Source organism: Anomaloglossus baeobatrachus, chromosome 4 (assembly GCF_048569485.1).
Source record: "Anomaloglossus baeobatrachus isolate aAnoBae1 chromosome 4, aAnoBae1.hap1, whole genome shotgun sequence".
Taxonomy (NCBI): Eukaryota; Metazoa; Chordata; class Amphibia; order Anura; family Aromobatidae; genus Anomaloglossus; species Anomaloglossus baeobatrachus.
Genome location: NC_134356.1, coordinates 684,859,716 through 684,887,282, shown reverse-complemented (window position 1 = coordinate 684,887,282; position 27,567 = coordinate 684,859,716). Strand labels below are relative to the sequence as shown.

Genomic DNA, 27,567 nt, shown 5'->3' with positions numbered 1-27,567 from the left:
GCAGAAAACCAACCAACAGGTTGACGCTGATGGACACAGACCAAGCCCTATACTGAAGATATGCTCATCATCTTATGTCCAATTTTTTTGTAGGATCTTAAGACATTTTTGAAGGTTATGGGATGCGTGAGTTCTTAGATTTCCCTGGATGGATTTGTGGCTATAAAACATGAGTCAGGCATAAGGTTTTCCATAGATAATGTATATATAGATAAATTCCATGGTTACCATATGCGTCAGTGTCACCTGGTCAGGGGCTCGGAGGTGACATCATCGAGGGCTCAGGCAGTGCTTATTTGCATCTTGGGGCATTGGGTCATCTGATCTTTCCCTCCTTCTTCCTACACACACTTTCCTGGTCCCATCCCCGGGCTGTCGCCAATAGCTTTCATGGACTTTGCCCATCAGCTTATCACTAAACCAACAAGTAGAATCCATCAGAGCAGACTCACCAGGCTCTCGTAGAAACCCGTCCCGGAGGTGCCAGGATGTGTACGGGAAAATGCTCCCGCTTTGTGGGGCTCTCTCTTCTCCCCATGGCTTTGATTTGTATGATCGCCAACCTCTTACTCATGTTTCCTAATGGGGAAACCAAATGGACCGACCATATAGCAGTCCAAGTCTGGCTGATGGCTGGTCTTCTGGGTAGTGGCCTTTTTGTAAGTATTTCTTGGGAAATGGAGATGATAGATGGGTACTTATTGGTTGCCTCTAGACTTCTGGGGTGATGAGGGTTCGATATAGCTGGATTATATCTTGGTTCCTCTTCAAGTATCGATGGGTGGATCATCCTCCTTCATGGGTCCAGGACAGAAACACAAGAGACCAACAAGTCTGACTCAATGCCATACCTGGCTGCATGGACCTGTGACTTGGCAGATGACCATTATCTGGCTTTGCCCATGTTTATGTTTGCTGTCTTCCCTCCCTGTAGATGCTGTGCCCATCCTGTAACGCTATCCGTGCTGGGGGTAAGGGCTGCTGTGGGGAAGGCTGCTGCGGAAATAGATGTCGGGTAAGTTTTGTTGACCCTTAAAATTGGATCAGAAAGACCTCTAGAAAGCTACGTTTTGATGCTCACGGTCCATCGGCACCTTAAGGTCCATCCAATTATTATACTATTGATGAGTTGTGCCATGGCCAATACTCTAGTTACTACCAAAGCTGCAACAGCTTAGCTCTGATTCCTCACTGAACTATGATTTTCATAGTTGTGACCACAGTATAAGACATGATGCCTACGTGTTCGCCACAGGATTTTATGGATTTAGTTACTGTGCACCTAAGAGCAGTGGCATAGTGAGAAATTGATCACCCCGGTGCAAAGTTTGGACCTGCCTACCCCCCCCCCCCAACCGTACACTGACACTCAGGGTACGGGATAATCACGCCGACACTCGGGCCACAGCATAGTGACACTGACACTTGGCTCTTTCCGTCAGCACTCAGGTTTCCCATGATCTGAAATCCCTGTTTCTATCAGCACCCAGCTTTCCTATGTTCTGATATCCATCTTGTCATCAGCACTCCCCTTCCCCATGCTCTGCTATACGTCTTTCCCTCCGCACACGGCTTTCCCGTGCTCTGATATACATCTTTCCCTCAACACCCAGCTTTCCCATAATATCAGAGCACGGCAAAGTTGGGTGCTGAGGGAAAGATGTAAAGCAGAGCATGGGAAAGCTGGGTGCTGAGGGAATGAGCCTTTCCCTCAACACAAAACTTTCTCATCCCATGCTTTTATCTTTGTCTCCCGTCGTATGTAGCTCTCCAAATACTATATTGGAATCCCACATAACCTTCTTTATAGTATAATGAGTCCCACATATCCCTTCATATATTAGAATGCACCCCCATAGTCCACCATGTAGTATAATGCACTCCCATAGTCCTCCAATTATAATGCACTTCCCATAGTCCTCCATGTATTTTACTGCAGCCACATAGTCCTCCATATTATATTATGTAGCCCCCCCCTATACCATTTAATGCAGCCCCATAGTCCTCCATATGAGTCCCCCTGACTCACAGGCCCCATAGCGGCTGCGTTGTCTGCCATTGAACAGCGCACCTTCTCTCTCACACAGAAGAGCTAGATGCTTCTCTGCAGGGAGACACTGGACCCCTAACCCTGCTGGGCCCGGTCACAATGGCGATCTCTGCGACCGCTATCATTATGCTCCTGCCTAAGAAGGTTGTGTGGAGGTTGTGCTAAACTATAGAAATAAAATTCTCTGTGTTCTTGAGAAAGGAGAAAGTGTTTTTACAGATGGTTTTTAATTTTATCCATTTGAGAAGATGAGAATAACCCTTTTTCTATGTTGTACGCTCTTTGATTGTAGTATGTTCCCACTGAAAATGCCGGTGTGCCCCATCATGGTTCCTATTGTACAGGCTTCGCAGCACCTCTCCTTTCAGGAACCTTTGACGCAGATCGTCACATAGTCCTCATCCCACCTACACCTTAGAAACTTAATGAGCACACAATATCTGTATTATATTATATCTGCCGCATCCTGATCAGGTCACCCCTGACAAAGCTTTGTGTTTAGTGGCGAAACCCTTTAGGAATCCTCCCCTTGCCCTCCAAACAGCTACTGCTCATATAGATATTTTACAGGCTAGAGAAAGTCTATAGCATAGGTGTCCAACCTGCCACATAAAGCCCAGGATAGCCATGAATACGGCCCAACACAACATCGGACGCTTACTGAACATATCAGGGGTTTTTTCCTTACATGTCGCAGTGTCATGTAGAATACACATACATACACTCTCTCCCTATTTTTACCCTGCGGCAGTGTGTGCTTCTACTGTGTTTTCTTACAGTAAAACTAACACCATCAGACGTTAAATGTGCTCATGGGGACTCTGTGAGGCAGTAATCATTAATAATATTGAATCGCTAGGAGCTTAATGTTACTTAGTACCGTGTGTTCCCGAAAATAAGACCTAGCCCAAAAATAAGACCTACCCTGAAAATTACACCTACCCCAAAAATAAGACCTACCCCCGAAAATAAGATCTACCCTGAAAGTTAGACCTACCCCCAAAAATAATATTTACCTTGAAAATAAGACCTAGCCCGAAAATAAGACCTAGCCCGAAAATAAGACCTAGCCCGAAAATAAGACATAGCCCAAAAATAAGACCTAGCCCGAAAATAAGACCTAGCCTGAAAATAAGACCTAGCCCGAAAATAAGACCTACCCCAAAAATAAGACCTACCCCAAAAATAAGACCTAGCCCAAAAATAAGACCTAGCCCAAAAATAAGACTTACCCCAAAAATAAGATCTACCCTGAAAGTTAGATCTACCCCCGAAAATAATATTTACCTTGAAAATAAGACCTAGCCCGAAAATAAGACCTAGCCCGAAAATAAGACCTAGCCCGAAAATAAGAACTAGCCCAAAAATAAGACCTAGCCCAAAAATAAGACCTAGCCCAAAAATAAGACCTAGCCCCAAAAAAAGACCTAGCCCAAAAAAAAGACCTAGCCCAAAAAAAGACCTAGCCCAAAAAAAAGACCTAGCCCAAAAAAAAGACCTAGCCCAAAAAAAAGACTTACCCCGTAAATAAGACTAACCCAGTAAATAAGACTAACACAGTAAATAAGACCTACCCTGAAAACTAGACCTACCCCAAAAAATAAGACCTACTCCGAAAATGAGACCTAGCCCGAAAATAAGACCTTCCCCAAAAATAAGACCTACCCCGAAATTAAGACCTACCCCAAAAATAAGACCTACCCCATAAATAAGACCTACCCTGAAAACTAGACCTACACCCAAAAATAAAACCTACCCTGAAAACGAGACCTATCCCCAAAAATAAGACCTACCCCAAAAATAAGACCTACCCTAAAAATAAAACGTACCCCCAAAAATAAGACCTACCCTGAAAATAAGGCTTACCCCAAAAATAAGACCTACCCAGTAAATAAGACCTACCCTAAAATCTTGCCCTACCCCAAAAATAAGACCTACCCTCAAAAATAAGACTTACCCCGAAAGCAGGCCCTAGCATCATTTTTTGGGCCTTTTTGAAGTATGCTTAAATAATAAGCCCTACTCTAAAAGTAAGCCCTAGTTGCAGATCATCATACTAATAGTATCCTGAAATAGAGCTTGAGCAGCCCTTTCAGGATATGTAACAATTATTGGTATATGTTTCTATAAGCCCCAGAAGTTTATAGTCACATGCCAGCTAGTTAAACGAATGAATATTCACCCCTCTTCCCGACCCTAATCCCACCCACCCCTCTGCCGGCATGAGTGATTGGAACTTGTGGTAATGAAATAATGAATATTCACCCCCTTCTCCGCCCATCCTTGTGTGCCGGGGGCTGACTGTAATATCGCTGGATCGCAGCGCAATGCTTGCACTGGCCGGCGGCTTTCCTCGTTACAGATACATAGAAATACACGCCATTCCAATCAATGACGCCGCCAGTAAAGGGGGTGAATATTCATCATTTCATTAACACGAGTTCCAAACACTGACACAAAACAAAATGTAGGACATGTCCTGAAAATAAGCCCTAGCGCTTTTTTTTGAGAAATAAAGTAGTTACATAGGTGTTCTTATTTGATTATTAAGGACACTTCTACACGTCGCTGACGCCTCACACGTTTCTTGCTGTGGTTTGCAGTGGTCTCACGGGTGGGAAAGTTTTAGGTGTTGCTACGTCTTTACTATGTATAATCATTACTGTCTGTACTGTGTAACCTCAGCTGTTATTTAGTGCATTTGTTGTGCACACTGGTTATTGCAGGTGAATAATTGGGGTTTTATATTTGCATAGGGGACTGTTAGGCGGCACACCGCCATATTAGTGCGTCATACCGCACGGCACGATTTTTGACCTTCATGGGTCGTTTTAATTGTTTGGGGTTTTTTTTACTTTTTTGGTGCAGTTTTTTCATGTTTACAAAGTTGTTATTTTGGTAGCACCATTTCTTGCCCTTCCTCTTCCTTCTGTTCATACGCAATAAAGGGATTTTATCGCTCTAAATGAGACAGGTTTATGGCAAAATCTGAGCACAAACTGTCTTCTCTGAGCGGCGTATAATTCATAGACTTACTGCACATTGGCCGATAAAGTGGTGAGGCCTCATCGAAAAGGGCACGGCATTACAGAACAGGGGGATGTGTGATCAGGAAAGGGGCTTAAAGGGCAAGGCAATACACCATAAAAATGCGCCAACATGGCGGCATAGATTGTCAGCACAAAATAAGCCAACTTTTGAGGGTGTAAACGTAGATTAGACATTTGAAATTGAATTTAGATTTATCAAACAGCACAAGACCCCATAATAACATAGTGCTTTCTAAGACTGCCTACTGTAAGTTCCACAATAGATAAATAGATGTGCATCCATCCATCCTTCCTACAGTCCCCAACCTGGATGTGCCCCCATCCATCCCTCCTACAGTCCCCACCCTGGATGTGCCCCCATCCATCCTCCCTACACTCCCCACCCTGGATGTGCCCCCATCCATCCCTCCTACAGTCCCTACCCTAGATGTGCCCCCATCCATCCCTCCTACAGTCCCCACCCTGGATGTGCCCCCATCCATCCCTCCTACAGTCCCCACCCTGGATGTGCCTCCATCCATCCTTCCTACAATCCCTACCCTAGATGTGCCCCCATCCATCCCTCCTACAGTCCCCACCCTGGATGTGCCCCCATCCATCCCTCCTACAGTCCCCACCCTGGATGTGCCCCCATCCATCCTCCCTACAGTCCCCAACCTGGATGTGCCCCCATCCATCCCTCCTACAGTCCCCACCCTGGATGTGCCCCCATCCATCCCTCCTACAGTCCCCACCCTGGATGTGCCCCCATCCATCCCTCCTACAGTCCCCACCCTGGATGTGCCCCCATCAATCCTTCCTACACTTCCCACCCTGGATGTGCCCCATCCATCCCTCCTACAGTCCCCACCCTGTATGTGCCCCATCCATCCCTCCTACAGTCCCCACCCTGGATGTGCCCCATCCATCCTTCCTACAATCCCCACCCTGGATGTGCCCCCATCCATCCTCCCTACAGTCCCCACCCTGGATGTGCCCCCATCCATCCTTCCTACACTTCCCACCCTGGATGTGCCCCATCAATCCCTCCTACAGTCCCCACCCTGGATGTGCCCCCATCCATCCTTCCTACACTTCCCACCCTGGATGTGCCCCATCAATCCCTCCTACAGTCCCCACCCTGTATGTGCCCCATCCTTCCTACAGTCCCCACCCTGGATGTGCCCCCATCCATCCTTCCTACAATCCCCACCCTAGATGTGCCCCCATCCATCCTTCCTACAGTCCCCACCCTGGATGTGCTTCCATCCATCCTTCCTACAGTCCCCACCCTGGATGTGCCCCCATCCATCCTTTCTACACTTCCCACCCTGGATGTGCCCCATCCATCCCTCCTACAGTCCCCACCCTGTATGTGCCCCATCCATCCCTCCTACAGTCCCCACCCTGGATGTGCCCCCATCCATCCTTCCTACAATCCCCACCCTAGATGTGCCCCCATCCATCCTTCCTACAGTCCCCACCCTGGATGTGCCTCCATCCATCCTTCCTACAGTCCCCACCCTGGATGTGCCTCCATCCATCCTTCCTACAGTCCCCACCCTGGATGTGCCCCCATCCATCCTTCCTACAATCCCCACCCTGGATGTGCCTCCATCCATCCTTCCTACAGTCTCCACCCTGGATGTGCCCCCATCCATCCTTCCTACAATCCCCACCCTGGATGTGCCTCCATCCATCCTTCCTACAGTCTCCACCCTGGATGTGCCCCCATCCATCCTTCCTACAGTTCCCACCCTGGAGGTACCCCATCCAGCCTTCCTATAGTCCCCACCCTGGATATGCCCCATCCATCCCTCCTACAGTCCCCACCCTGGATGTGCCCCATCCATCCTTCCTACAATCCCCACCCTAGATGTGCCCCCATCCATCCTTCCTACATTCCCCACCCTGGATGTGCCCCCATCCATCCTCCCTACAGTCCCCAACCTGGATGTGCCTCCATCCATCCTTCCTACAGTCCCCACCCTGGATGTGCCCCCATCCATCCTTCCTACAATCCCCACCCTGGATGTGCCTCCATCCATCCTTCCTACAGTCTCCACCCTGGATGTGCCCCCATCCATCCTTCCTACAGTTCCCACCCTGGAGGTACCCCATCCAGCCTTCCTATAGTCCCCACCCTGGATATGCCCCATCCATCGTTCCTATAGTCCCCACTCATCATCCCATAGTCCCTAGTGTACACTTATTTTAGAAAACCTAAAATGTATTTGGTCATGCCAATAAAGCTTATTTTATTTGATAAATCTGCCCCATTGTGTCTACATACCTAATGAATTTTGTCTGAAGAAGAGGGGCACTGACACCCCAAGTCTTGTTTATAATCCTCTCATTGGTGCTTCAATATCTGTCACTAATAACACAGTCATACCATCCCATAATGCGTCTGGTGACTTTATAATTTCTGCCACTTCTTGATTAATGCCCCTTTCATGGCTTTTCTTTTATTGTTTCAGATGTTACGGTCGGCCTTTTCTTCGATATTTGGGGGACTCGGAAGCTTCTACTGTGTGGCTGTGTCAGGAACGGCATTGGCTGATGGACCGATGTGTAACCTGAATGAACTCAGTGGCAAAGAGGCAAAGTGGGGCTACCACCTGAAGGGCTTAAAGTAAGGAACGTCGTCTATATAACGGCCACACTTATATCCTCACACAGACTGTTATCTGGAGATTGTGACATCACTGCCAAATGCACACATACTTGATGTCCTCTTAGAGTGGTGGTTATATAAAGAAGAAATGACAAAAGAGAGGGACACAATGGCATTTCTGTGTGCCGCCCCTGTGCCAGCAGCCGGTTGCTGCTCGGATCCGGGCCTTCAAGGGTGGTGGCTCGAGGGTCTCCGAACCCAGGGGTCTCGCGGACATGCCGAAAAAATGGGGGGACGTAGATGTACGGGCTAGGCCGTAGTAAGTTCGTGACGCCACCCACGGTGTGTGGTGAGGTGAGACACCACCGCTGCTGTTACGGGGCACCCAGGGGAGATGTTGTCCAGCAAGTTGTTAACCTCTCCGTGGGTAGGGATGGTGGCCCCGGGACCCGGTTGGCATGTGTAGGGGATGGCGACCGCAGGGGGTGCTGGTGTACTCACTGTTAGTAAAACACACTAGTCTCTGGTAAACCAAGGTGATGGTGGCCGGTGCCGCGGCCGGTTGCGTTCTCGTCCCCCATCTGGCTGGTGGTCTCTATACTTGTCCTGCACTGCTGTATGTAAGATGGACTTTCCTAGTGTGAAACTCAGGAGTCCGCTCCCGGCTGGATGTGGCCTACGGAGCCGTGCCCGCAGACGCTGGCCCATGGGATCTATGGGCCCTGGCAGTGACCTCTTATCCCTAATCGGTGGGCTGTTGTCTTCTATGAGGGACTTTGGGTGGGACAGGACCTCTAGTCCTGGCCTCAATCTGTTAATTAACCAGCTCCAGTTGGTTCTGGTCCTGGCTTCAGGGCCCGAGTACCCCCCTTTGTGCTCCGGTTTCAGGGTCGGTTCCCCGTGTCGGTACCGGCGGGCTACAACCCTGTCCCGGTCCACCTCGGTTCCACCGAGCCATCTTCCCGTCTCCTGCCGATGGAGACCACCATCTGCCTCCTAGCCAGTGGCACTAGGGCTCCTACCCTGGTACCGTTCAACTTGAACTTTCCTGCTGGAGCTACCATTAGCATCAGCCCACACGTCTCTCCAAACTGAACTCTCAGCTTAACTGTTTTTCCCGCCCCGGGCTGTCTGGACCCCTGGGTGGGCGTGTCCCAACCGCCTGGTCACGCCCACTGGTGTGTCTATCTTTCTCTAAGGGGGGTGACTAGGTTTTCTGGTCAGCGGTGTGTTTCCTAATGAGGGAAGGTGTAATGCAGGGGCCTAACTGTGACTACCTGGTTTTGCCAGGGCGTCACATCTGTAATGTAGACATTCTCTCGTAGGGAAGCCTCATATTTTAGCCAAATGGGAAGAAGTAACAGCTTTTATAGAAAGTCATATCGGGGGATCGAAGAGCGTATATTTACATCTAGCCTATGAAGAAATGGTCATGCAGTGTTCGATGTTTATTCAACAAAGTCCAAAGCTAGAAAATGGAGGGGAACAAGAACAGGAAGGGTTAATGAGTATGTGAAAGTGTACAAGTGAAGGCCTGGTAGGATCTTAGCCAGACGATCAACCTCTGTCCACGCTATCTCCATGAGTGGGAAGCAGTAGCTTCATGGTTCCCTCATCATTACATGGATTCTTCTTTGTTTTCTCCCCAGCGAGAGTTACCTGACCAACAAGGCCTCATGGAATGACTGCAAGCAGCCCCCCAACATCGCGCTCTGGCACATCGTCCTGTTCTCCATACTGCTGGGGATCGGAGCTCTGCAGTTTGTCCTCTGCGCGTTTCAGCTCATTAACGGTCTCTTGGGAGTGATGTGCGGAGACTGCAGGAAGAAAGATAAGGTGAGCACCTCCAAAATTACAATAAGGCTCTGTGCATAGGACGATTGAGCCCCCATCTGCCTAATGAAGCTCATAGAGTGTGCGAGAAACATCCATAGGGCATTATTCACCATATGGCGGCCAAAATACTGTTCTATTGACATAACTATGTGGATAGGCAGTGTACCGCTCTGGATCCTCAGCGCCCTCTAGTGGGCTACCATAAATATCAGTAAAACATCAGTATTTGCAGATGATACAAAACTATGTAAGGCAGTTAACACAATGGAGGACAGTTTGCAACTACAGATGGATTTGAGTAAATTGGAGAATTGGGCTGAAAAATGTCAAATGAGGGTTAACACAGATAAGTGTAAGGTTCTGCACATGAGAAGGAGAAACAGATGCTACGATTACTTACTAAATGGGAAACTGCTGGGGAAATCAGACATGGAAAGACTAAAGCGGGCTTTACACGCTGCGATATCGGTCCCGATATCGCTAGCGTGGGTACCCGCCCCCATCTGTTGTGCGACACTGGCAAATCGCTGCCCGTGCCGCACAACATCGCCCAGACCCGTCACAGATACTTACCTGCCCGGCGACGTCGCTGTGACCGGTGAACCGCCTCCTTTCTAAGGGGGCGGTCCGTGCGGCGTCACAGCGACGTCACTGAGCGGCTTAATAGCAGCGGAGGGGCGGAGCTGAGTGGGACGTAACATCCCGCCCATCTCCTTCCTTCCGCATAGCGGCCGGGAGGCAGGTAAGGAGAGCTTCCTCATTACTGCGGTGTCACACGGAGCGATGTGTGCTGCCGCAGGAACGAGGAACAACCTCGTTACTGCTGCAGTAATGATTTTTGAGAATGGACCCCCATGTCACATTTTTGCAACGATGCAAAATCGCTCATCGGTGTCACACGCAACGGAATCGCTAATGCGGCCGGATGTGCGTCACCAATTCCGTGACCCCAATGAGTTCGCATTAGCGATTTCGTAGTGTGTAAAGCCCCATTTTGGCATCTTAGTCAATAAGAAGCTAAAGTGGAGTGCCCAGTGTCAGGCAGCAGCCACCAAAGCAAATAGGGTGATGGGATGCATTAGAAGAGGTCTGGGGGCACGAGATGAAAACATCATTCTTCCTCTGTACAAATCACTCCTCACACCACACTTGGAGGATTGTGTGCAATTTTGGGCGCCAGCGCTCAAGAAAGACATTAGTGAACTTGAAAGGGTTCAGAGGCAGGCAACTAAAATAATAAAATGGGTGCATTACAATACCTATACAAAAAATGTGTTTAAAAGAACTGAGAGTTCTCAGTAGTTGATACCTTTTAATGGTAACTGAAAAGATGGTAATAATAGCAGGCTTTCCAGACTGCTCAGGTCTCTTCTTCAGGCTCAATATAACACAAAATCTGAAGAGTCACATATTTATACACAACAGGACATAGAATGGGGCAGTAAAAAAACAAGTTATGTGAAGCAGAACTATCACTATGGCAAGAGGACAAAGTGTTGTGGCCATAAATATTGCTGCAGTTCAGTGTGAAAGTGTTATTGTCCTCTGATAAGGGTCTGGTCCAGGCTGTGACACGCTCGGATGGTCAGAGGAGCACATCTCTTAATTGATGTAAAAAGACATGAATCCATGAGACACATTCATTCCTGCTCTGAATGTGTCAAAGGTCATCACAAGTTAGTACACCCAGACTCTCCTGTCTCTCTGAGACTTGAAGTTTCCTTTCAATACCAGCAATTTCATGTCCATGATGCTGTGGTCGTGGTTACAGAAATGTTTGGCCACAGGTAGATCCATCCTTTTTTCTCTAATTGTGTGGCGGTGAGAATTCATCCTTGTCCTGAGCTGTTGTCCGGTCTCCCCTACATACAGACCCCCAGTTGGACATTTGGTACATATAATTAAGTACACCCCATTGGTTGTGGTGCAGCTGAAGGTACCTGGGATCTTGTAATCCTGGTGTGATCTGGGAATCTTTATCTTGTCCGTTGTCAGTGTAAATGGACAGGGCTTACATGTTTTCTGGTTGCAGGGAAATGTTCCTGTTGGTGTTGGAGAGGACAGGGAGCTTCTGACAATGATGCTTCTTAGATTTGGGGGCTGTCTGAAACACAGAAGTGGGGGGTCTGGAGAAATAGATTTTAATTGAGCATCTTTTTGCAGTAATGGTTGTAGTTTCCGTGCAGCTCCTCTAAACACCTCCAGATGTGGATTGTAGGTGACTACAAGAGGGACCCGGTTGTTTTCTTCTTTAGTTTTATAATGTAGGAGATGATTTCTTGATATTCTGGTGGCTCTTGTAATCTGGTTTTCGATTGTTCTTGGGTGGTAGCCTTGATTCAGAAAGGTCTTTCTGAGGCCCTCAAGGTGATTGTCTCTATCTGTAGTGTTGGAACATATCCGATTGTACCTGATGGCCAGACTGTACACTATAGAGTTTTTTATGTGTTTTGGATGAAAACTGTCCCATTTCAGGTATGTTTGACGGTCAATTGGCTTCTTGTACAGGGATGTCTCTATTTCATTGTTCTGTAGTTAATGATGGTGTCCAAAAAGTTGATTTCAGTGCTGGAGTGGTTGAGTGTTGAGGGTTGATGGTGGGATGAAACTGATTAAAGTGTTCATGGAAGGTCTTCAGCTGCTCCTCAGACTCTGTCCAGATGATTAAAATATCGTCAATGTAACGGTAGTAGGCCAGAGGCCGGATAGGACAAGAGGATAAAAAGTCACTCTCAAGCTTGGCCATGAAAAGATTAGCATATTGTGGTGCCATTTTGCCTGACATACCTTTAAGAACTGATGAACTGATACCGGGGAGTCCAAGAATAGGCACATTCTGCTTCCTAAAATTCACAAATCTGGAAAACCAGGAAGACCCATCATTTCATGTGTGGGCACCCTCACTGAACAAGTCTCTGGATGGGTAGAGGGTATCCTTAAACCCTTTGTCAGGGATACAACCAGCTACAACCAGGACACTACTGACACTACTGGCAATAGGTCCTCTACCAGAAGGAACCATCCTTGCCACCATGGATGTGGAATCCATGTACTCGAATATTCCACACCAGGATGGATTGAATGCTTGCAAAGTTTTCCTGTAATATACAGGAATTGATGCCGAGACTGTGGTGAAACGTACAAAATTCATAATTACTTTGCATTTGATAATAACATATATCTACAGGAGACTGGGACTGCAATGGGACGCAAAATGGCACCACAATATGCAAATCTCTTCATGGCCAAGCTTGAGAGTGACTTTTTATCCTCTTGTCCTATCAGCTCTCTGGCCTGCTACCGTTACATTGACGATATTTTAATTATCTGGACAGAGTCTGAGGAGCAGCTGAAGACCTTCCATGAACACTTTATTCAGTTTCATCCCACCATCAACCTAACACTTAACTACTCCTGCATCGTGGGTCATGATTAAGCCAGCATAGTACTGCGAAACGTACGTCGGGTTTCCACAGGAGCTCCTTCCAACCACCTGCTCGTTCCGGCGCTGACATCCTGACTGGTAATATGCCTCACCGTTTTCCCCCTCTCCCACTGGGACTTACAATTTAGCCATTGTCTCTGGTCTGATTTTAAGGAGGGTTGAGCCTAAACGGTGTGGAGGCGGTGTATTTTTAGGGTGGGTCCAAGCTTACCCACTGTACCTCTTATCGTTGTCTCTTATACCTTAGGTCTTATTGTGTCACTATATATGCAGATTGTCTATTTATGTATCGCAATGAAACCTGTTTTTACTATTTCATACCAATAAAGCCATTTATATTTGTATCCTACAAAACTCCTCTTTTCTGTGTTCTAATTGGTTGATGGAGTAGGTTGTGAGCCCCCAGCTTTCATGTGACTGCATGGCTGCACTCACATTACATTAAAATGTGCAATATGTTTTTTGTTTCACTTTCTGTTATACTGAGCCTGATGAAGGACCTGAGTAGTCTCGAAACCTGCTATTATTACCATCTTTTCAGTTAGCCATTAAAAGGTATCAACCACTGACGACTTCAGTTCTTTTAAACAAACTTATTTTTATCTCTACTGGCTAACACGGTACAAAGATATATTTTACCTGTTACAATACCCAGAAAGTTATCAAAATTAGGTCTATTTACTCTAGAAAAGAGAAGACTTAGGGGAGACCTAATAAATATGTACAAATATATCAGAGGGCAATACAGAGATCTCTCCCATGATCTGTTTGTACCAAGGACTGTGACAAGAACAAGGGGGCATTCTCTTCGATTGGAGGAAAGAAAATTTCTACATCAGTATAGAAGAGGGTTCTTCACAGTAAGAGCAGTGAGGCTCTGGAACTCTCTTTCTGGGGAAGTGGTGATGGCCACTCACTGAATGAATGTAAGTGGAATGGATGCTTTTCTTGATAGCAACAGTATAGAAGGTTCTGAATAACATAATATTACAGGTAGAGAGGTGACCCAGCTTAGGAGTTGGGAAAGAATTTTTTTCCCTATGAAGAAAATTGGCTCCTACTCTGTGGGTTTTACCTTCCACAGGTTCAACACTGGAGAACAGCGGCACTAAAATAGGCTGAACTAGATGGACACAAGGTCTTCCTTCAGCCTTACAAGCTAGGTTACTATTTTAAATACTAAGACTCCCTGGAAACTCAGCACCCTCTAGTGGTCTACCATAGGTGCAAAGACTCATTCCTCATTGCCCTTTAGCGTTCTACCATACGTACTGAGTGTTCTAATATAAACACTGAAACGCTCTCATTTCTCAGAGCCCTCTAGTGGTCTACCATAAATAGTGAGACTCCCGGGTTCCTCAGAGCCCTCTAGTGGTCTACCATAAGTACGGAGAATCTCTGGATCCTTAGTTACTTAGGTTGAAAAAAGCCCCCGCTCCATCTAGTTCACCCTTCCTCCACCAATTATATATTTTGTAATTAAATCATTTATAACCAACAATGTTATGTAGTGAGGAATCATCTGCCCTGACAGGGTCGGCTCCAGGTTTTTGTGGGCCCCGGGCGGAAGAGTCCCGGTGGGCCCCATCCACACGCAGACACACACATACGTACACATACATATACATATTTAAAGACAAACTCACAAAAATACGTATAGAACTGACATCTATACAGTCATATACACTGACATACATAGATACACATTATACATGCATACAGACACACAACACAACTCTGCTAGATACATACATACAGACACACACAGCTATGCTGGATCCATACACACATAGCTCTGCTACATACATACACACATAGCTCTGCTGCATACATAGCTCTGCTACATACATACATACACACATAGCTCTGCTGCATACATACACACATAGCTCTGGTACATACATACATGAATCTGCTACATACATACATACACATAGCTCTGCTAAATACATACACACATAGCTCTGCTGCATACATACAGACACACACAGCTCTGCTGGATACATACACACATAGCTATGCTACATACATACACACAGCTCTGCTGCATACATACATACATAGCTCTGCTACATACATAGCTCTGCTACATACATACATACACAATACACACATAGCTTTGCTACATACATACATGAATCTTCTACATACATACACATAGCTCTGCTACATACATACACACATAGCTCTGCTACATACATACACACATAGCTCTGCTACATACATAGCTCTGTTACATACATATATACACACATAGCTCTGCTACATACATACATGAATCTGCTACATACATACACATAGCTCTGCTACATACATACACACATAGCTCTGCTACATACATACACACATAGCTCTGCTACATACATAGCTTTGCTACATACATACATACACACATAGCTCTGCTGCATACATACACACATAGCTCTGCTGCATACATACACACATAGCTCTGCTACATACATAGCTCTGCTACATACATACATACACACATAGCTCTGCTGCATACATACACACATAGCTCTGGTACATACATACATACATGAATCTGCTACATACATACACATAGCTCTGCTACATACATACACACATAGTTCTGCTGCATACATACAGACACACACAGCTCTGCTGGATACATACACACATAGCTCTGCTGCATACATACACACATAGCTCTGCTACATACATAGCTCTGCTACATACATACACACATAGCTCTGCTACATACATACATGAATCTGCTACATACATACACACATAGCTCTGCTACATACATACACACATAGCTCTGCTACATACATAGCTCTGCTACATACATACATACACATATAGCTCTGCTACATACATACATGAATCTGCTACATACATACACACATAGCTCTGCTACATACATACATAGCTCTGCAACATACATACATAGCTCTGCTACATACATACATACACACATAGCTCTGCTACATACATACATGAATCTGCTACATACATACACATAGCTCTGCTACATACATACACACATAGCTCTGCTACATACATACACACATAGCTCTGCTGCATACATACAGACACACACGCGGCTCTGGAGCACCCACACACAGCTCCAAGGGCCAGCACATACAGCACCGGGGGGGGGGGGCAGGACATACACCTAAGGGGGGAGAAGCCCATACAGCTCACCTGGGCCCATAAATCGGGGGGCGGGGAGGGCACATACCGCTCAAGTCACGGTGGAGAGGGGGCCACACAGCGCCGGAGAGAAGAGCTGTGCTGGGGGTCGCTGGCTGGCACTGCAACTCCTTCATCTGTGGGACTGAGCAGGCCGGTCAGTAGCTCCGCCCACAGATGAAGTTCAAACCAGGAAGTCTGCGTGCCTTAAAGAGACGGCGCTGCAGATTCCTGCCGAGGACTGCGGTCCCCGGAACTCGGCCCGGGGGCAGCAGAACTAAGGTGAGGGGGCCCCGGCCAAGGGGCACCAGAACTGACGAGGCCGAGTGGGCCCCCCGGCTCTCCAGGGCCCCGGCATTTGCCCGGGTATGCCGCGTGCTGACGCCGGCCCTGCGCCCTGATATAAAAGCTGTTATAGTATCTGCCATTACTACCTCTTGTGGTCGCATTCCACAGTCTGACTGCTCTAACTGTAAAGAACCCTTTCCTATTTAGCTGCCAGAATTGCTTTTCTTCCACTCGCAGTGAGTGCACCCTGGTCCTTAGTATTGTCTTTGGAAGAAATAAGTCATGTGTCAGTCCTTTATATTGACCACACATGTATTTATACATATAAATGAGATCTCCTCTGAGACGTTTTTCTCCACCTCTCATCACACGGGCGGCCTCCATTACTCATCATATGGGCGGCCTCCATTACTCATCGTACGGGCGGCCTCCATTACTCATCCTACGGGCGGCCTCCATTACTCATCACACGGGCGGCCTCCATTACTCATCACACGGGCGGCCTCCATTACTCATCATACGGGCGGCCTCCATTACTCATCATACGGGCGGCCTCCATTACTCATCATACAGGAGGCCTCCATTACTCATCATACGGGAGGCCTCCATTACTCATCATACGGGCGGCCTCCATTCCTTATAATAATCTAGTTGCTGCCTTTGAACTGACTCTAACTTCTGAATGTCCTTTTTAAAATGTGGAGCCCAAAACTGGATCCCATATTCCAGATGTGGCCTTACTAGTGATTTATAGAGGGGTAACAATACGTTGGGATCACGGGATCTAATCTCTCTTTTTATACACCCTAGAATCTTGTTTGCTTTAGCAGCTGCTGCCTGACATTGAGTGCTGCTGCTCAGCTTATTTGTAATGAGAATACCCCAGTCCTTCTCCTGTTCTGTAGTCCCGAGTTTACTTCCATTTAATGTATACGCAGCTATAGGATTACTCCGTCCTAGGTGCATTACTTTACATTTATCAACATTAAATCTCATTTGCCAAGTATCTGCCCATTCTGACATCTTATCCAGATCTTTTTGTAATATTGTACTATCAAGGTCAGTTTTTAATATCCTACATAGTTTAGTGTCATCAGCAAAGACTGACACTTTACTATCAATCCCATCCACAAGGTCATTAATAAAGAGATTAACCCCTTCACGACCGGCTGATTTTTCGCTTTCCGATTTATTTTTTTCGCCATTCTTTTTCTGAAAGACGTAACTTTTTTATTTTTCAGTCAATATAGTCATGTGAGGGCTAATTTTTTGTGGAATGAGCTGTACTTTTAAATGAAACCATCAGTTTTACCATATAGTGTACTGGAAAACGGCAAAAAAATTCCAAATGCAGAAAAATTGCAAAAAAAGTGCGATAGCACTATTGTTTTTGAGATATTATATTCACTGTGTTCACTATATGGTAAAACTGATGTGTGGGTGTGATGCCTCAGGTCAGTGTGAGTTCGTAGATACCAAATATGTATAGGTTTACTTTTATATAAGGGGTTAAAAAAAAATCGGAAGTTTGTCCGAAAAAAGTGGCGCACGTTTTACGCCATATTCCGTGACCCGTAGCGTTCTCATTTTTCGGGGTCTATGGCTCAGTGACGACTTATTTTTTGTGTCTCGAGCTGACGTTTTTAACGGTACCATTTTTGCGCAGATGCTACGTTTTGATCGCCTCTTATTGCATTTTGCGCAAAAGTTGTGGCGACAAAAAAATGTCGTTTTGGCGTTTGGAATTTTTTTGCCGCTACGCCGTATACTGACCAGATTAATTGATTTTATATTTTGATAGAACGGGCGTTTCTGAACGCGGCAATACCAAAAGTGTGTATATTTTTTATTTTTATAACCCTTTAATTTTCAATGGGGCGAATGGGGGGTGATTTGAACTTTTAGGGTTTTTTTTAATTTTTTAAAACTTTTTTTAACTTTTTTTTTAAATTTTACTAGTCCCCCTAGGGGGCTATTGCGATCAGCAATCCAATCGCTCTGCAGTATCTGCTGATCACAGCTACACAGCTGTAAACAGCAGATACGCTCTCTTTCTCTTTCGCTGTGCCGCTGGCACAGCGAAAGTGAAAGCAAGTCAGGTGTAGTACAGGAGTCATCACATGACCCTGTGCTACCATGACAACTATTGGAAGTCACGTGATCGTGTCACGTGACTTCCGGTATCGGGCGGTAAGTAAACGTTTACCGCAATCGCGCTTATAATGGCGCGGTCACGTATTGACAGCGCCATTTAAGGGGTTAAACGGCACGAGCAGATAACGATTCTGCTCGTGCCTAGCAGGCACACATCTCAGCTGTGAAAATCAGCTGAGATGTGCGCCGATCGCGGCATGCTGCCGCCGGAGGACCGCGGGCAGTAACATTTAGGATGTAATTTTACTGCCCGCGGTCGTTAAGGGGTTAAAAAGAATTGGTCCTAGCACAGATCCCTGCGGTCCCCACTGCTCCCAGTACAGATCCCTGCGGTCCCCACTGCTGACTATGGCCCATTTAGAGAATGTTCCATTTATGACTACTCTTTGTTTCCTATCTTTTAGCCAATTCCTTACCCAGTTGCATATAGTTTCCCCTAGTCCTTGCTTCTGGAGCTTTAGTATAAGGCTATTATGTGGTACAGGAGCAAATGCCTTTGCAAAGTCCAAATAAATCACATCAGCTGCATTTCCAATATCCAGGTTTGCACTTACCCCCTCATAGAAACCCAACAGGTTGGTTAGACACGACGTATCTTTCATGAATCCATGCTGTCTGTCAGTTATCATATTATTTTCTGCAATATATTTTTACATGTCATCCCTTAAAATACCCTCAAAAACTTTGCATACTACTGATGTCAGGCTTACTGGACAGTAGTTGCCTGGATCTACCCTCTTACCTTTCTTAAATATCGGTACCACATCAGCAATCCTCCAATCCTGAGGCACCAACCATGTTACAAGCGAGTCTAATGTAACAGCAGGCCCGGGATGCAGCGCACAGAGAAGGCAGACTCAGTGGTGACTCAACTGTATTTATTGATGCACAATCTGATGTAGGGAAAATACAGGGGAAAATGATCACAAGGAGAATTGTTCCAGTTTTCAGATTACACTAACAATAAACAAACAGTGGCTTATACAGATCCAGTCTATGAACTGAGGCAAAAACACTTCTCCCTAATAACTTGTAGGCCACGTTAATTACTAGGGGGGAAAGTGGATTCTCTTCGGGTATCCATACACATGCATGAAGTCCCACAGATAGCCAGGGCGGCGGACTCTGTCTTCTGATCCCTTGTGGGGGTTACAACTGTGAACTTCATGAAGTGGTCCGTCATTACCAAACAATATTTGGACCCGTTGTGGGCCCCGATGTCCTCAGCATCTACATAGGGGCCCATTGCTCGGGAGATTTGGCCAGTTCACATTGTTGACATGTCCGGCAAATGTGTTCCACTGCCCGATGTAACTGGGACCAGTATACCAGCCGCTGTACCCACTGAAAAATCTTCTCCACCCCGAAGTGAACACTTCTCTCATGTATCCACCGGTAGAGTAATCCCTTCTTCTAGTTGAGTTGTAGGTCCATGACAGACAGGCTCTCCCTCTCCCCTCTGCTGGGTCGTTGGTTGAGGGCCACCCACGCCCGCATCTTAGCCAGCTCAGGGTCAGTCTGCTGTAGTCACACCCACTCCTCCCTAGGACATTCCAAGATGGTAAGCACTTAGACATCTGCCCCAGACAGATATTCAGTGAACTTTTCAGTCATAGCCCAGACCAGGGCCAGTAGCTCCAGTTTGAATGAGCTATAGATGTCGGGGTTCTTTTCCGAGTCCCATAGGGAACGACTGACATAGGCGACTACCCTTTCTCATCCTTCTTGGGCCTGAGCCAGCACCCCTCCCAGTCCGTAAAGACCACTGTCATTGTATAGCACAAAAGGCTGAGTGAAGTCTGCATAGACCAACATAGGTGCATTAGTTAATGTCATTTTCAGGGTCCAGAATCCTTCTCCTTATTCGGGGCACACTGAACAGACCGATTTCAGGCGCCTCCCGCTGTCGCTCTCAACAGCTCATGCACAGGTACTGCGATCTTGGCAAAGTCCTTGATGAACTTTCTGTAGTACCCGGATAGCCCTAGAAAAGCCTGAAGTTCTTTCGGGGTCGTGGGGCTTGGACATTTTTGCACTGTGGCCAACTTTTCTGGGGTTGGATACACCCCCTCGCCGGATACGTTGTGACCAAGATATTCGATTTTCCTTTGGAACAGTTTGACCTTCAGCCCATGCCTCTGCAGTCGCTCCAACTCCTGACTCAACTGGTAAAGATGTTCCTCGAATGTGGCGGAGTAAATAATAATATCATCCAGGTATATCAAGGTTAACTCGAAGTTCAGGTCACCTAGAGACCTCTCCATCAGGCGCTGGAACGTCCCAGGGGCATTGGCTAGCCCAAATGGCATCCGGTTAAACTCGAACAACCCCATGGGGAGGATAAAGGCTGTCTTGAGCCAGTTATTTTCAGCTATGGGATCTTGCCAGTACCCACTTGCGAGATCTAGAGAAGAGAAGTATTTTGCCTTCCCCAAGACAGATAGGAATTCTTCTATTCTTGGTAAGGGATAGGATTCGTGGATGGTGCAGGCGTTCAGTAGTCTCTAATCCACACAAAACTGGAATGTCCCATCCTTCTTCCTAACCAAGATGATTGGGGCTGCCCAAGGACTCTGGCTTTCCCATATCACTCCATTCTGCAGCATGTGCGACAATAATTTTTTCACTTTCTGATACATACTAGGTGGAATCTGTCAGTATCTCTTTTGGATGGGGATAGTGTCCCCCGTTGGAATCTCATGCTGAATACTACTAATAGTACTATTCAATTCTTCTCTCACTTTCCATAACTCTGCCCGTAGTTTTCGGGCCCACTTTAGTTCTGTATCTGTTACTTCAGTAGCGACCACCTCCGAGCGCTGTACCACATTGGTGGCAACAGGTGCCTCCTACTCTTGCCTCCGCACACACTTCTAAGAAACTCATGTCAGGGCTACACTTTAGGTGTTCTCTCAGAGCCTGCCTCAGATAGGGGGTCTCGCAATCCGGCCACCATCTGAACTCACACTACTGGGTCCCAGGGTCCCAATTTTTGATGCTCTCCATCTGACTTCTGGGGGAGATGGGCCGTTTCCTTCCTGCAAGGCGTTCATGTACTGGGTCACCATTTCAATCTCCCCTTTGGACACCGTATCTCGGTCTTGTGGGGCCTAAACATCACAGTCAGTTGGGCCTCACCGTCCAGTGTCAGCAAAGCTATCTCCACCTGCAGAGCCAGCATAAGGGGAAGCATGCGCAGCATGCTCTTAAGTTGTTCCACCCAGTTACGAACTGCCAGATTTTCCCCCGTGCACTTTGGCCGATTACTGAGGATAGCCCCGAGTGGAACATTGCCCCTGCTGACCTCAGTCATGGACTGATCTGCCATCTCTGGCCTAGAATGTTGAATCCTGCCAACTACGCCAAATGGAACAGCAGGCCCCGGATGCAGCACACAGAGAAGGAAGACATGGTGACTCAGCTGTGGTTATTAATGCATAAAATGCTATAGGGAAAAAACAGGGCAAAATTATCACAAGGAGAATTGTTCCAGTTTTTATATAACTAATAAATAATAATAACTCGTAGCCTACATTAATTACTATGGAGGAAAGTAAATATATAGTACTGACCAAAAGTTTGGACACATCGTCTCATTCAGAGTTTTCTTTATTTTCATGACTCTGAAAATTGTAGATTCACATTGAAGGCATCAAAACTATGAATTATCACATGTGGAATGAAATACTTAACAAAAAAGTTTGAAACAACTGAAAATATGTCTTATATTCTAGGTTCTTCAAAGTAGCCACCTTTTGCTTTGATTACTGCTTTGCATACTCTTGGCATTCTCTTGATCAGCTTCAAGAGGTAGTCACCGGAAATGGTTTTCCAACAGTCTTGAAGGAGTTCCCAGAGATGCTTAGCACTTGTTGACCACTTGTTGCCTTCACTCTGCGGTCCAGCTCACCCCCAAACCATCTCGATTGGGTTCAGGTCTGGTGACTGTGGAGGTCAGGTCATCTGACGTAGCACCCCATCACTCTCCTTCTTAGTCAAATAGCCCTTACACAGCCTGGAGGTGGATTTGGGGTCATTGTCCTGTTGAAAAATAAATTATGGTCCAACTAAACGCAAACCAGATGGAATAGCACGCCGCTGCAAGATGCTGTGGTAGCCATGCTGGTTCAGTATGCCTTCAATTTTGAATGAATCCCCAACAGTGTCACCAGCAAAGCCCCCCCCCCTACACCATCACACCTCCTCCATGCTTCACGGTGGGAACCAGCCATGTAGAGTCCATCCGTTCACCGTTTCTACAAAGACACGGTGGTTGGATCCAAAGATCTCAAATTTGGACTCATCAGACCAAAGCACAGATTTCCACTGGTCTAATGTCCATTCCTTGTGTTCTTTAGCCCAATCAAGTCTCTTCTGCTTGTTGCCTGTCCTTAGCAGTGGTTTCCTAGCAGCTATTTTACCATGAAGGCCTGCTGCACAAAGGCTCCTCTTAACAGTTGTTCTAGAGATGTGTCTGCTGCTAGAACTCTGTGTGGCATTGACCTGGTCTCTAATCTGAGCTACTGTTAACCTGCGATTTCTGAGGTTGGTGACTCTGATAAACTTATCCTCCGCAGCAAAGGTGACTCTTGGTCTTCCTTTCCTGGGGCGGTCCTCATATGAGCCAGTTTCTTTGTAGCGTTTGATGGTTTTTGCCACTGCACTTGGGGACACTTTCAAAGTTTTCCCAATTTTTCGGACTGACCGACCTTCATTTCTTAAAGTAATGATGGCCACTCGTTTTTCTTTACTTAGCTGCTTTTTTCTTGCCATAATGCAAATTCTAACAGTCTATTCAGTAGGACTATCAGCCGTGTATCCACCAGACTTCTGCACAACACAACTGATGGTCCCAACCCCATTTATAAGGCAAGAAACCCCACTTATTAAAGCTGACAGGGCACACCTGTGAAGGGAAGACCATTTCTGGTGACTACCTCTTGAAGCTCATCAAGAGAATGCCAAGAGTGTGCAAAGCAGTGATCAAAGCAAAAGATGGCTACTTTGAAGAACCTAGAATATAAGACATATTTTCACACTTTGTTAAGTATTTCATTCCACATGTGGTAATTCATAGTTTTGCTGCCTTCAATGTGAATCTACAATTTTCAGAGTCATGAAAATAAAGAAAACTCTCTGAATGAGAAGGTGTGTCTAAACAAATATCAAAAAGACATTACAACTACAAAAGATATACAGCTGCACAGTAAAATGCTGGATGTGCGTATCAGTCTTTTTGATATTTGTAGTATGTCTTTTTCTGATTCAGCACTCCACCCTAAAACCAGACTGTGTCCATTACCATTCATAGCAGTAGTCTAGCTGTCCAGACATGGAGATTTTAACTCAGATACTGGCATTTCTACCCAGACATGGAGGTTTTTTTTCTAGATAATGGCATTAGGTTATGTTCCCGGTATAGACATTACCTTGCCGTGGTGACTGGGCTCACATGCATTGGCCAATACATAAGCTAAGTGTCTCTTTTTTCAAATATTCCTAGAGCTGTAAAGCAATACTAGAGATATTCCCTTTTTCATTGTTAGCATTTTAGTGTGCAGCTGTATATATTTTAAACTTGTGGAACAAACTCAACTTAAATAATAATAATAATAATAATAATCTTTATTTCTATAGCGCCAACATATTCCGCTTTACAATTCAGGAGGAACATATACATATCGTATACATAAACATATACAAACATGTAACAATTATAGAGGATACAATATTTAAAAGGAAAAATGGCAACCCTGCTCGTGAGAGCTTACAATCTACAATGAGATGGGGGGAGGGGCAAGGTACAAGTGTTTATTTAAAATGACAATCCAGCCAGCTCATGGGGGATAGATGATGGCTTCCTGGACCAGTTGGCCAGAGCCTTGAGATGCATTTGGGTGCCATGGAGTTTGACGTGGGGTTATGTTCTGAGAAGTTGTAGAGGGATTAGGTGAAATTAGTTTGGCTTAACTTAATTTAAATCACTATCATTACAGTCCCCGACATCAGGTGCCGCACGGCCGAGCAGGAAGCAACAGCCCGGCATATTCGGGTCACCCACAGATGGCTATCTTGACCATTGATGTCTGAGGCTTGACCACATAGTCCAGGTTGGGGGTCTTGACAGCCGGGGTTGGGGTCTTGACAGCCGTGGTTAGGGTCTTGACAAGAGAAGTCAGGGTCTTGACAGGCATGGTTGGGGTCTTGACAGGCGGGGATGGGACCTTGACAGGTGGGGATGGGACCTTGACAGGTGTGGTTGGGGTCTTGGTCTGGCAGGCTGGACTCGGGCACTTGGTGGGTGGTGCTGTGGCTTTGGTCTGGTGAACTAACTGTTCCGGTCTTCTCTTGAGCCGACACCAGGCCACTCGGCTTTTCTACAGGGCGGGTTTCCTTCCACACCTCTGCATGCACGTCCCTGCACTTGCTCCACTATGTGCCAGAACACCTCTTCCGGTCACCTCACGGGCACTTGTCTCCTGTTCCACTGTCGCTACCTCTTCCTGTACTTGTCCTTCCCTGAAATGCTTCCCTCCAGGACGAGGCTGACATGTTTTTGTTCCCTGGCTATTATTCTTTCTTCGGCCAGCAGAGGGCAGTGTCCCATCACTAATTCTGCCAGGTTGCTCCAATTGACCAGACTGTTGCGTCCACATTCCTACACTAAGAAGATAAGATACAATGGTCTGTCCATTACCTCAGCACCCTCTAGTGTTCTGCCATAAGTACAGAGACTCTCATTACTCTCTAGTGATTTATCATATATACAGAGACTTTTTCTGGATTCTCAATGCCCTTTAGTGTGCTACCATATTTACTGATACTTATACTATTTGGATTTTGAAGAGGGCTTTTGGCGGGCTTTGCACACTACGATATTGCAGCTGCGATGTCGGTGGGGTCAAATCGAAAGTGACGCACATCCGGCGTCGCAGACGATATCGTAGTGTGCAAATCCTTTTTGATACGATTAACGAGCGCAAAAGCGTCGTTATCGTATCATCGGTGCAGCGTCCAACATTTCCATAATGCCGCGACAGGTACGATGTTGTTTCTCGATCCTGCGGCAGCGCACATCGCTGTGTATGAAGCCGCAGGAGCGAGGAACATCACCTACCTGCGTCCCATCTGCAATGCGGAAGGACGGAGGTGGGCGGGATGTTTACATCCCGCTCATCTCCGCCCCTCCACTGCTATTGGTCGCCTGCCGTGTGACGTCGCTGTGACGCTGCACGACCCGCCCCCTTAGTAAGGAGGCGGGTCGCCGGCCAGAGCGACGTCGCAGGGCAGGTGAGTGCATGTGAAGCTGCCGTAGCGATAATGTTCGCTACGCCAGCAATCACAAGATATCACTGCTGCGACGGGGGAGGGGACTATCGCGCTCGGCATCACAGCATCGGCTTGCGATGTCGCAGCGTGCAAAGTACCCCTTAGGGTTGTACTATATACTGTGAATTTATTGTTCATCAGTGCCCTCATGTTTTATCACAAATACAGAGACTCTGGATCCTCAGCGCCCTCTAGTGGGGTATCATAAGTACTGAGACTCTGGATCCTCAGTGCCCTCTAGTGGGGTATCATAAGTACAGAGACTCTCTAGATCCTCAGCGCCCTCTAGTAGGGTATCATAAGTACTGAGGCTCTCTGGATCCTCAGCGCCCTCTAGTGGGGTATCATAAGTACTGAGACTCTCTGGATCCTCAGCACCCTCTAGTGGGGTATCATAAGTACTGAGACTCTCTGGATCCTCAGCGCTCTCTAGTGGGGTACCATAAGTACAGAGGCTCTCTGGATCCTCAGCGCCCTCTAGTGGGGTATCATAAGTACTGAGACTCTCTGGATCCTCAGCGCCCTCTAGTAGGGTATCATAAGTACAGAGACTCTCTCGATCCTCAGCGCCCTCTAGTGTTCTACCATAAGCAATGAGACTCTCTGGATCCTCAGCGCCCTCTAGTGGTCTACCATAAGTACTGAGGCTCTCTGGATCCTCAGCGCCCTCTAGTGGGGTACCATAAGTATAGAGACTCTCTGGATCCTCAGCGCCCTCTAGTGTTCAACCATAAGTACTGAGACTCTCTGGATCCTCAGCGCCCTCTAGTATTCAACCATATGTACAGACACTCTCTGGATCCTCAGCGCCCTCTAGTGGTCTACCATATGTACACACACTCTCTGGATCCTCAGTACCCTCTAGTGGTCTACCATAAGTACAGAGACTCTCTGGATCCTCAGCGCCCTCTAGTGTTCTACCATAAGTACTGAGACTTTCTTGATCCTCAGCGCCCTCTAGTGTTCTACCATATGTACACACACTCTCTGGATCCTCAGCGCCCTCTAGTGTTCTACCATAAGTACTGAGACTCTCTTGATCCTCAGCACCCTCTAGTGTTCTACCATAAGTACTGAGACTCTCTTGATCCTCAGCGCCCTCTAGTGTTCTACCATAAGCACTGAGACTCTCTGGATCCTCAGCGCCCTCTAGTGTTCTACCATAAGTACTGAGACTTTCTTGATCCTCAGCGCCCTCTAGTGTTCTACCATAAGTACTGAGACTCTTTGGATCCTCAGCGCCCTCTAGTGTTCTACCATAAGTACTGAGACTTTCTTGATCCTCAGCGCCCTCTAGTGTTCTACCATATGTACACACACTCTCTTGATCCTTAGTGCCCTCTAGTGTTCTACCATAAGTACTGAGACTCTCTTGATCTTCAGCGCCCTCTAGTGGTCCATCAGGACCGGAATAAATGTTATTATACATCGCTCTTCTCTTACCTGTTTCTGTCTCTTCCTTCCACAGAATGAAGGCTGAGGAGACGTGGCCCCCGTGGACCGGACACCGGAGACGGAAATCGATGTTAATAACTCCAATAAACCTGTGATACAGGAACTTTGTGAAATATAATATTCTCTATGTTATTAAAGGCGGTGATCGCAGGAGATGACCCGCTGCGTTTACAGGGAAATTGTAAATAAACATTTATAATTTTGA

General features: G+C 46.6%; 1 protein-coding gene across 1 annotated transcript; it reads left to right on the top strand.

The window, feature by feature from the left end:
* Positions 1-404: 404 nt before the first annotated feature.
* Positions 405-27,567, top strand: TM4SF5 (transmembrane 4 L six family member 5). Its single transcript, XM_075343240.1, has 5 exons — positions 405-659; positions 935-1,015; positions 7,560-7,714; positions 9,346-9,532; positions 27,376-27,567. Exons 1-5 carry the CDS (start codon positions 489-491, stop codon positions 27,385-27,387), a joined length of 606 nt encoding a protein of 201 aa, XP_075199355.1. The 5' UTR covers positions 405-488; the 3' UTR covers positions 27,388-27,567.